Raw genomic sequence first — 12,316 nt, forward strand, 5'->3', positions numbered from 1 at the left:
TGACATGTTATGCCATTGTTGTCTACCAAAACCCTGGTTAAAATAATCTCATCTGTCTAGATTGTGAGTCACTGAGCAGGAGTCTGAATGGGCCATAGCATGGCTCCTTTTTATGATGAGGAAGATGGCTGGGGAAGTCTGGAGGAGACCACAGGGGCAGTCAAGAGGCCTCCCCACTGCAAGGGAGAAAGGTGGGAGGAGGAAATCTCATGGAAAGTCACTAGTGGGTATTTGTTGTTTTTACTGGCTCATAAGTTATACAGTACCTTGATTTTATTTTGGAGAACTACTCTTCTCTCTTTGTGAATGTTTTTTAAGATTCCCAGTTAAGTATCCCCTCAAATGAAAGGATAAAGGTATTATATAGCTGTCTTTCAGAAAATGGCTTCTGAGTGGAGCAACACAAGACCTAAAGTAGTTGGAGTCCATCCATCTCTGAAGAGATTGTTTGATAGCTCCTGCTACCTAGATCTGCAGAGATGCTCTGATTCCTGGCCATCCTGAGCCTGAGTCTGCAGCTTTTCTTGCTGTCTTCCAGTGAATTTACTTTTCCTCTTTTCCCCCTCTTGTCCTACATTAACTACATTTGGTGTTTGCTTGTAACCAATAATTCTACATAAATGCACTAAAAAACCTTGTTTAATATCATGATTTAATCTTTCCCCCTCTGTAGTAGCAGAGAGAAATTTAAGATGCATTACTAAATGTCCTATCTGAAGGAACTTGTGTCTTTAATACTTCAGTCGGAATTTTGCAGGCCCGTCTCTGATCAAACTCTGCAAGGAATTAAGCGGCCTTTGTGGCCTTCTTTAAAACGTGTCCTAAACAGCTTAGATTTTACTAGGGAAAAAAAGGGAATGGGTTGGTTGGTTTCTTTATTGCTTTCTTTGTCTCTGTGGTCCATTGTTTAACTTTGTGCTGTAGTCTATATTCTCCAAGAGGAAAAAAAACATTTTATTTCCCCATTTTGAAAGTGATGCATGTGTATGATAGGAAATACCAAGAGACAAAACGATGAAAACAAAACCACCCATAATCACCAGATAATTACTTCTTACCATTTTCCTGTACTTACAGTCTTTAATATACAACATATATAAAGTATATAATGTATATAAAAGTAAAAATAATGTTTACTTTACAAATGGGATCATATTGTTTTGTAAACTTAAAATTACTTAATATTCGGCAATTTTTGCATGTCATTAAATTATTTTCAGTATGATTTTTAATAGTTGCATAGCAGTCTTGCTGCATTATTTACTACTCATATTTAGCAAATCTAAAATTTAGAATTCTTTTTATGAGCACTCATAAAAATTAAGATTAGTTTTCTGTTCTGAAATTGGTGAAAATATTGCCTATTGCTATCCACAGCCCACACTGATGTCCAGCATATATTACTACGCTCTTTGCTGTAGAACGACCAGTGGTAAATGAAGTAGATGCATTTTTGTGTGTGTGTGTGAGATTCAGGTTATAAGCTTTGCGCAGAACTTGTCATGCTGGAAAAGTTATAGAAAAAGTGAAACGACCTTCAGTCCAGCAGGCCTTCTGCAACTTCTACCTCTGATAACAGGCTGCCCTAAGAGAGAGTTCGTGTATAAGCCTTTTGTTATCAATACTCTTTAATCTCATACTTGTACCAAGCCCACAGAGGTATGCTAATGAGAGCTCTAACACTCCTGGACTTGACTGAAAATTTTTTCTCAGTAGGTTTCAGAAAGTGCTGGGAAATATAAACTCAGCAACGTGCAAGGGGAAAGCGGACACGATTCTGGATGGCCATTTGCTTCACTGGGATGTGAAAGCTCTTTTGAGTACTAGAATCAGGTAAGGATGGCTATGTTTTCTTGGAGAAGGAGGGAAGGAGGGCTATTGAATTATCCTATTGTCTCGGAGATCTTGAAGAGACCCTAAAGCTTCAATTTATCTCATAGCTTTGGAATCCTCTTTTGCCAAATTGTTACCCTTTAGTCTCTCCTTGAAAAACAGGGACCCTGTTCTGTGAAGATGTGGCAAATGGCTTGCTATTGTGCCATTAGAGTCTCATTATTGAGTTTTAAGGATTATTACAGATTAAGTGTGAACCATTATAAAATCTATAATCCTTTAAGATATATTTATTGGCTTAGCTCTACCAAGGTGTGTTTGCATTCTAAAGGCGGGGAAGGCATCTGCTTTAACATTCAAATTCAGATTTTAGTCACCAATGAGAAATAAATAGTGCTAACCCAAGTTTTAATTTCCTTAAAGGTGGTGGTCAAGTCAGCTAAAGTGGTTCAAAAAGAATGTTACTGTTTTGGCAACAATTATGGCAGCTAAACAGAATGGTGAAACACGTGAGGTAGATCATTCAAGTCCACATAATATGTGGAAATGCTAATGTTAAATCAAGTGCCATTGTTGAGTGGTATAAAATGTCATCAGCTCACCAACGCAAAACTAGAAACAAGAAAGAAGTATTACTTTGTACCCTCTCTGTTTGATACACAGCCTTCCGCTACATGACCACATTTATGTACACAATCTGCCTGTCCATGCTGTGGGGTTGGGAGATCCAACTGTCAGTCATCTTGGCTAGTAGGAAGGCTTAGAGAACCAAAGCTCTGAGCAAGAACTAGAGATACTGGGTTTGAAGTTTTCTAGCGGAAGAGCTGCTAATGAGTAGTAATTCTCTGTAGATCCTTAGAGTTCAGAGGCATATCTTAGATGTGTTTCCTGACTCCTGGGAACTGACAATAGAAGTTGGTCATAAGTCACAGAATTGATTTGTTTTGCTCCACATTTGAAGTTGTCCCTGCTGCTGGTGGGTAAGGGGATTATGGTGGTGATAAGTGGATGAGGAAATCTTCCGAATAACCAGAAGATTTGGGAAGATGTTCCAGTCTTTTTGCTCACTCCCAGTTCAGCCTACTCTCTGAAGTGTCTGCTGTTAGAACTGTTCTGTCACCTCTAGCCCGGGAATTGCAAAATCAAATGCTTGCACAGACCAGGCAGTAACTTAGCTAAATAAGACCTGCTGGGTAGAGACTGGCAGGTTGAAAAATATATCCCCTATCTAAAGAGAACAGCAGCACTGAGTTTTAGGAAACTCTTGGCACATGTGAATGCTGGCTCAGTGTCGCTATATTTTATGAATTATTTTAAGAGATAATTTGAAATTTCAGGATTGTAAATGTAAACTCTTTATAAACTCTAAATGCTATTTTTTTTATCCTCTTACCTAAGTCAAATTGAATAAGAAATGGACTGTACTAAATATATCTACATTGTTGCCATTTTTTAACTCTTGGGGGTAGCAGCATCTTAGCCACAAATCCCCTATTTTGGGGGCAAATCCTGGGATTCCAATACCATTTAACCTCTCAGGCTTCCTAAAGCACAGGTTAAGAAAATGAGCTCTGAAGGTCCCACCTGTGATTTCAATCATCCTTTAACACTAGCCTCCTGTAAATTCCCTTAAAGGACAGGGAAGAGCACAGACTTTTTGCTACTTTGGAATCTATTAATAAATGCTACCAGTTTGAGCATTTATTGAACAAAAGAAGTGTTGTTGCTTCATCTCATCTTATTTTTATAAGAAATTTATGAGATAGGTTTTACAAGAACTTTGAGATAAGATGATCATAATCATATTCCTATTTACAGATGGGTAAGCTGACGTTCAGTATTGGGGGAGGATTTCCCAAAGTCACCCAGTAAGTGGCAGAAATGAAATTTGACCGCTGGAGTCAGATTTCAGAACTAAATATTTAACCACCATATTATTCTTCTTCTTATTACATTTTATGGGGTTTTAACTTGTATAGTTCCTCTGAGTAATGATTAATTCTCGCTCCCTTAAAACATCTTAAGGAATCTGTAATGACATTTGATACTTTTGTAGAACATAGGAGCATTTTAAATTATCGTCCTTTGATGCAAGGTTTGCAAAATGTTTGGGATCCTTCTGATCACTCAAGGGGGATGTGTTTTGTAATGCCTGCCTTCAGACCAGAGATGCTAATTCCCTTTTCCATGCCCATTTCTCACCAGATAGTAATTGAAAGTTAAAACATAGAGTGTAAAGGCCAAAGTTACAGGCTTCATCTCCAGGTGAACAAGATAATTCTACTAAGTCCATGACCTCAGAATACTTTCCTAACCCCCGCCAGCCTTCTCCCAAATACAAGAAGTATGTGTGCATCAGTCATCCTTGTCAACAAGGGCACTCTCAGCCCAGACCCATGTACAGATCCATAAACAGCATCATCACCGTAAATGAAAGCAGTGTGATATGGCTGAGGAATGCAAGTAGATTTTAGCTCAGTGGCCAATGCTAAATCATGAATGGTTGCTGCCAGGAGGAGTGTTGTATTGAGAAAGATTTGGAAACCACATTCGAGCTTTTCAAAAAGAATGCTGTAATTGACTGGTCTTGTCTGCCATGGGCTTGGTCTATGGAATGAGTGGTAAGTGCTCTGTACTTGTCATCCTTGGTATAGTCTATTAATATGAAAGAGTTAAGATATCTTAACTTCAGTTGGCTTAAAGCTTTTGCATTTTAATTTGTGATTTCTTCCTCTTCAATATTTCTTCTTCCATCTCTGCTGTACCTGAGAAGAAATGGCCAAACGCACCTTCTCTAACTTGGAGACATTCCTGATTTTCCTCCTTGTAATGATGACTGCCATCACAGTGGCCCTTCTCAGCCTCTTGTTTATCACCAGTGGGACAATTGAAAACCACAAAGGCAAGTGTCATGGGCTCTCTTAGATGCAATTTTTAGGCCTGTAGGAAACTTCTTGATTACTGTGGACACCAAAAAGAAAAACAGTGTCTGCTGATAGTTCTACGTGTACTTAAGCAGCCTGGAATAGCCGTTTCCCTTTGCATTAATTGCCCTTTCTGCATTGATAGCAGTTTTTATCAAGTTTACCTTTGTCCCCAATAGCCAGCTGACAGGCATTCTGACATGTACTTGTTTGCCATTCGTTTTTCCATTGATATAAGCACAGCTCAAGATTTGTCAAGGTCTGGTAATGGCAGCTTTTGCCCTGAGCCTCTAATCTTTCTCTTTGCCTCCTTGTAGACATCATCTTCTCCTGGGGGCAAAAGGAGAATGAAAAACTCACTGAATGAACGTCAGTTAGTCTGTGAAGAGCCTTAGAGAATGAGGTCTCAAACATAAACCCTTACAAGGGCTAATCAAGTTTTGCAAATGAGGTGGAGTGAGGAGGTGGACCGAGGAGGCAGGTGCAATTCTGGTGAAGAAGGCCTACAGCTACTCCCAGGTGCAGCTGTTTGTTGTAGAGAGAACACATGATCTCAGATCTCCTGAGTTTTCCAGAGAAGCTGGAAATTAGAATTTTTAGATATCTCATGATTTTCTTTTCAATGTTGAAACTTAGTTTTTGAGAACAATGTAGGCTACACTTACACACAAGATTGGCAGTGGGTCTTGGTGGAGCCTCTGTTTCAGTCAGTATTAGGTTACATAACTGTTAAATGAGTAGAGAAGACAGGTGAAGATTGAAGCTCTGACCAAAGTAAAGACAGGGCTGGCCTTAGGCCAAATGGAGAAGATGGTATTTTCTACCTCAGTTTTCCCTTTTGTAGCCTCTTTTCCTGCATATTCTCTACCATGTCCCAGGGCTTTGAATTCCTGGCAAACACAGAGGATAAGAGATCCTCTGATCCAGCATTAGGCACAGCAGGGTCAGAGACTGATAGAAGTGAAAGGATCATTAAGAATTATTCAGTTTTGGCTGAGCCTGGTGGCTCACACCTATAATGCCAGCACTTTGAGGGGCCAAGGTGGGCGAATCACCTGAGGTCAAGAGTTCGAGACCAGGCTGGCCAATGTGGCAAACCCTGTCTCTGCTAAAAAAAAAAAAAAAAAAAAAAAAGCTGGGCATGGTGGTGCCCACCTGTAATCCCAGCTACTCGGGAGGCTGAGGCAAGGCAGGAGAATCACTTGAACCCAGGGGTCAGAGGTTGCAGTGAGCCAAGATCACACTACTGCACTCCAGTCTGGGTGACAGAGCAAGACTCCATTAAAAAAAAAAAAAAAGAAAAGGAATTATTCAATTTTACCTCTTAAAATTAGGAAATCAGGAGGCTGAGACTCAGGGAAGTTATTAATAATTATAGTAACTATTCTTATAGCAGTAGTTACTGTTTATTAAATGGTTTCTGTGTTGAGCACTATAGTGAGGATTCTAGAATATTTTCTCATCGAATTATCACAAAAATCCTATAGGGGTTGATGCTAGCCCTACTGTTTACATTAGTTTCATTTTACACTTGGGGAAACGGAGACCCTGAGATTGCAAATAACATACCCTTGGCTATGTGTTAGGTTTGGCTTTAGTTGGCATGACATTCCTATGCTGGTAGCAGTGAAGCGATAGCAAAGATGCCTGCTCCACTCCTTGCAATACTTGATGTCTTGAAGAAAATCTTGGCTTGGGAATGAGAAGACGTGGATTCTCACTCCATCTAGAATTTGGTCGAAAGAGCATCAGATTCTGAGTTTGAGGATCTGGATTGCACACCAGAATCATCACATGCTCTCCATTAACTACTGGTTAAGTCAATTTTCTAATTTTCAGTTTTCTCATCTGTAAAACTAAGGAGATTGGCGTTAGGTGATCTCTTTTGAGACGTGAGTCTCGCCCAGGCTTTGGGAGTGCAGTGGCCGGATCTCGCTCACTGCCCCACTCACGCATTCCCTCCTGCCTCAGCCTCCCCGAAAGGACTTCATGCCCCACACGGCCTTCCGCTAGTTTTGAATTTTTAGTAGAGACGGGTTTCACTGTGTTACAGGGATGGTCTCGACTTCCCTGGATTCCTCGTGATCCGCCTGCCTCGGGCCTCCCAAAGTGCTGGGATTACAGGCTTGAGCCACCACCAAGCGACTTGGGTTTTGAGCTCTACCTAGGATTTCAGAAGGAATCAGCTATACCCTTGCTTGGCATTTCTGACCACTTAATGCCTTGTGACACTGATATTTGATGCCTTGGCAACTCCTGACTCTTGTCTGGGGAATGGAATTAAACAAAATAATGAATATATAAAATGTTTAAATAGGTAAAGAAAATCAAAGCTACATATTAGCCATTGTTCCCAGTTTATAATATTAGTGAACATAGTTATTGTTCAAAACAACCCCAGAAAGCAAGATATTATTATAATCTCCATTTTATAGACAAGAATAAATAGGTTATTCTTTATTCCCTAACCTATTTCACCTATTTATTCTTGTCTATAAATAGGTGAAATAGGTTAGGGAATTTGATCACTTAGTAGGTGGTAGATTCAGGTTTCAAACCAGGCAGTTTGTTTCTGGCAACTGTCTTCTCACAAAAATCCTGTATGTCATTCTGCTTCCCTTGATATTTGTATGTGTGTGTATAATAAATATATATGCATAAATTAATATAGAATATATGTGTATAAACACACACATATAGATATGAATATATAAATATTAGAATAATTAAGATGAAATTATATCAACATGTATACAGTGATCTAGGTGGCATTAAAAATGAGTCTTTAGAAAGTCAAAGAAGATCAGAGCCAAGGTAGAGCCAGCAGGGTGGCATCCTGCAGGTGAGGAGTTGAGTCGGATCTAGGTGTGATGGAAATGGACTAACTCTGAAGCAGGTGGTGGAGTTTGGTAGGTGGAGAGGAAAGGAGTGAGGAGTCTGGATAGAAAGAATGGAAGAAACCAATCCCCAGATGCTGGATTCAGTAAACCTGGCACCTGTTTAGTTTAGCTGGAAAAGAAGAGCAGGGTGTTGAGTAAAGGCAGTGAGTTTGACAAGGAATGGCTCGTGATGAAGAGTTGAAGGACATTTGACAGAGGCCTTGATCATTAGTCTGAAACATCTCTCATCCAAGAAAAAGATCCCGTTTAGGATTATGATTTTTAAACAGATTCCTGAGATGTTTCTCTCTGTATATTTTTATGTATAAGAAAATATATAAAGAGTTTTCCTTATGAACCTGAGCCTATATGTTGTATTCTAATTGATGTTGACAAATAAGAGGGCTGAAATGTTGGTTCTCAAATCTCTTATTCTGTTTTAGATTCAGGAGGCCATTTGTTTTCAACCACCCCAAACCCTCCAGCCACCCAGGGCTCCACAGCCACTCAGAGTTCCACAGCCACCCAGCGCTCCACAGCCACCCAGAGCTCCACAGCCACTCAAACTTCTCCAGTGACTTCAACCCCAGAGCCGCCTCTATTTCAGAACTTCAGTGGCTATTATATTGGTGTTGGACGAGCTGACTGCACAGGACAAGTAGCAGATATCAATTTGGTAAGTAGGCAATGGGCTCCTTAAGGAGACTGTGAAACAACCAATTTTATTATTTTACAACCTGCATTCATTTCTGATTATTACAACATCATCATTATTTTCTTCTAGCTTTTTAATTGACCTTGCTGCTGTCTAGCACTATGAATTTCATACTAGAAAGAAGAGGAAAACTTTTATTCAATCGTAACTCCCCTGTAAAGTCCATTGGCCTTTTTTCTTTTTTTTTTTTATGAGCAGAAGTGGCAGAGATGGCAAACTCAAATATGACAGGGGGTGAGCAGGCACCATAAATGACATCACCAGGCCAGTGTAACATAATAAATGTCTAGTGAATCCTCAGTTTGGGAGTGGGAGGCAGTAGGAAATGGTGGGGACTTTGAGGGAAAAAAAAGCACAAAGAAAGTATATGGATTTAGCTGATTGTTGCCATATAAGAATGGGGGCTCAGGGCTGCCCTATCTTGCAGTATTTTAGAAGAAGCCCCAAAATCCCTAGATTAAAGAGTTGAAGTTTCAAATATCTTACTTGAAAAATAAAGGCAACTCTAGCTAAAACTGGAAACCTAGGTTGCACCAATATGTGAAAGCAAATAAAACTTCTATATGTCAGGTGTGGCCTATTGACTGCTAGTCTTGTCTATGTGATGGAAATACCCATTTATGTCAGTGCTTCCCTAGGAAACCAGAGCATGAAGTTGTCTAATGGGATTCACTCCCTCCCTCTAAGTAATCTTTACATTCCAGGTATGATTCTCAACTGTATGTTCTGAAAAGTGATCCTGGAATGTGACCCCTAAATAAACACTCCCAGGAGGGGTAAAGCAAACAGTAGAAAAAATTCTGAAGACCTGGGTATAGTTTTACGGGTAAATTTTATGACACAGTGAGAGAAGTGACTTGGGATAGGTGTATGTGATCTGATTTGGTTTAGAGAGTTGTAGAGTCCTAATAAGTCAGGGGCCCCAGCGGTGGGGAGAACAATTGTTCTGAGAGATGGCTAATCATAGATAACCTGCTGCCACAACATCCTGTTCCCAAATACCTCACTCTGCATGTAGCCCCAGCAGCCCAACCTCGTTCTGCATATGTCCCACTCCAGCATGACCCTATAAAACTTCCTTCCAGCCCCTGCTTCTTTGCGTGTTGCGGGAAGTCAGGGATGGAGGGACCGACTGAAGCCATGGCAGAAGAACATAAATTGTGAAGATTTCATGGGCATTTATTAGTTCCCCAAATTAATACCTTTATAATTCCTTACACCTGTCTTTACTGCAGTCTCTGAAAATAAACTGTGAAGATTTCATGGACGCTTATCACTTCCCCAATCAATACCCTTGTGATTTCCTATGCCTGTCTTTACTTTTATCTCTTAATCCCATCATCTTCGTAAGCTGAGGAGGATGTATGTCACCTCAGGACCCTGTGATGATTGCGTTAACTGTACAAATTGTTTGTAGAGCATGTGTGTTTGAACAATATGAAATCTGGGCACCTTGAAAGAGGAACAGGATGACAGCAATGTTCAGGGAACAAGAGATATAACCTTAAACTCTGACTGCCGGTGAGCCAAGAGGAACAGAGCCATATTTCTCTTCTTTCAAAAGCAAATAGGAGAAATATTGCTGAATTCTTTTTCTCAGTAAGGAACATCCCTGAGAAAGAGAATGCATCCCTGAGGGTAGGCCTCTAAATGGCCCCCTTGCGGGCAGCTGTCTTTTACGGTTGAAGCCAAAGGGATGAAATAAGCCCCGGTCTCCTGTAGCACTCCCAGGCTTATTAGGATGAGGAAATTCCTGCCTAATAAATTTTGGTCAGACAGGTTGTCTGCTCTCAAACCCTGTCTCCTGATAAGATGTTATCAATGATAATGCGTGCCTGAAACTTCATTAGCAATTTTAATTTTGCCCCATCCTGTGGTCCTGTGATCTCACTCCGCCTCCATTTGCTTTGTGATATTTTATTACCTTGTGAAGCATGTGATCTCTGTGACCCACACCCTATTCATACACTCCCTCCCCTTTTGAAAATCACTAATAAAACCTTGCTGGTTTTATGGCTCAGGGAGCATCATGGAACCTGCCAACATGTGATGTCACCCCTGGACACCCAGCTTTAAAATTTCTCTCTTTTGTACTCTTTCCCTTTATTTCTCAGACCAGCCAACGCTTAGGGAAATAGAAAACCCACGTTGAATTTTGGGGGTGGGGTTTTCCCTGATATTTGCAGACAGCCCCTTCTCTGCTGTGCTGCCTGTTGTACCCTTGCAACATATTTTCTTACTTTCCCTAATAAATCTGCCTTTCTTTACCTATGACTGTCTTGGTAAATTTCTTTACCACCCCATGTCATGGGTGGTAAATGAATTTACCAGCCAGTTGCACCCACGACAGGAATAATACTATGGTAAAAGCCAGGGTGAGGTACCCTCTGTGAAGAATACTTAATTATGAAGATACCATTTTCTTCAGAAAACAAAATCGTATACTAAACAACCAACATGAGAGAACCTTCAATCTTTTAAATGTTCCTGGGCAATGTGGGGTGGAGGTAGAGGAAATATTTTTTTCTGTACATCTTAGACAGGCGGGAGAAAAAGAGCCATTGCCCAAACCAGAAAGGCCAGAAAGATCTCACGTGTTAGTGTTAGTAATAGCATTTCCAAAGTCTCACCAACTCCCTCCTGCCCATAAGCCAGGGAACAGCTTCTGCCAACCTGATCAATTCTTTGCCTTTGCATTTTTCTATAGGGAAGATGCAAGCCTCTTTTATGATATTTTTTGGCTTTCTTTCTTCTTTTTTCTTTTTAATTTTTGAAAACATATATTCTCTCACTCAGAGCCACCATGTCATGTGGATGTTTTTTCTTTGTGTTTCTGCAGTCATCTATATTGTATGATTGTGCCTGGTTTCTAGTAGTAGGGGAGTGAGACAGAGCAGTTCTGATTGTCTCTTCCTCTTTAGATGGGCTACAGCAAATCTGGCCAGAATGCACAGGGCATCCTTACCAGGCTGTACAGTCGTGCTTTCATCATGGCAGAACCTGATGGGTCCAATCGAACAGTGTTTGTCAGCATCGACATAGGCATGGTATCTCAAAGGCTCAGACTGGAGGTAAGTAATTTGAGAGGAGAAAGGAACAAAGAAATGATATGGTTTAAGGAAAAGTGGATGAATGTGACAGGAACTAATTCCTCTTGGTTTCTCATTCATTGAAATTCTACTACCTTCAATGTTATAGACTCTTGACAATATAGTAGATAATCTTACAAGGAGAATGATCCTCACTATTTCAGTCTAAGTTATCTTGGTCAAAAGTTGCTTTCAATTCTGCTGATGACTCATTGTCATTATTAATGCTAATGTTTTTATTGAAAGTTTATAATGTGCCAGGTTACATTTTTATATATATATGTATAAAATATATAATATATATTATATATAAATGTATATATTATATATATAACATATATAATATAAATATAATATATGTTATATATATATATTCCCTTATTTAATTCTCCTTGTTAGAAGTTGGGAGAGTACCAATTAATCACTAAGCCCTTCCTCAGGTTCTCAGACAATTGAGAATACATGTGAGGAATCAGATGTGAATTAAAATACAACATTGAAATGAGGTTGACCATGAATTAGTAGTTATAGAAGCTGGGTAATAGGTACATAGGGATTCATTATAGTATTCTGATTGTTTTTGTATGGATTTGAAATGGTCAAATCCATACAAAAGGAGGAGGAGGAGGAGGAGAGAGGGAGAGAGAGAGAGAGTGAGAAAGCGAGCAAGCAAGCAAGCGACTGATAGAACTTCCAATTCTATCTTTCTAAGGCAATTTCTAAGCCCTGACACAATTATATTTTCTGCATGGGATCAGGTCACTAAGAGAGAATGTGTTCTGTTAATGTCTGCTTACATATTCATGAATGTGAGAAAGAGGAGCACTGGATCTTTGACCAGAACGATGACCATAAAGGTCCATTATGCAATGTCAG

The 12,316-nt window shown here is 39.8% G+C and overlaps 1 protein-coding gene across 1 annotated transcript in view; it reads left to right on the forward strand.

Moving 5' to 3' along the window:
• The first annotated feature begins 1,104 nt into the window (after positions 1-1,104).
• ASAH2 (N-acylsphingosine amidohydrolase 2) overlaps positions 1,105-12,316 on the forward strand; it is a 69,158-nt gene continuing 57,946 nt past the window's right edge. The window contains exons 1-3 of the mRNA XM_003903942.5: positions 1,105-4,735; positions 8,080-8,312; positions 11,273-11,422. Coding sequence (XP_003903991.1) covers positions 4,609-4,735; positions 8,080-8,312; positions 11,273-11,422 — 510 coding nt within the window. The 5' untranslated portion in view covers positions 1,105-4,608. The remainder of the gene's footprint in view (positions 4,736-8,079; positions 8,313-11,272; positions 11,423-12,316) is intronic.

Source organism: Papio anubis, chromosome 11, assembly GCF_008728515.1.
Source record: "Papio anubis isolate 15944 chromosome 11, Panubis1.0, whole genome shotgun sequence".
Taxonomy (NCBI): Eukaryota; Metazoa; Chordata; class Mammalia; order Primates; family Cercopithecidae; genus Papio; species Papio anubis.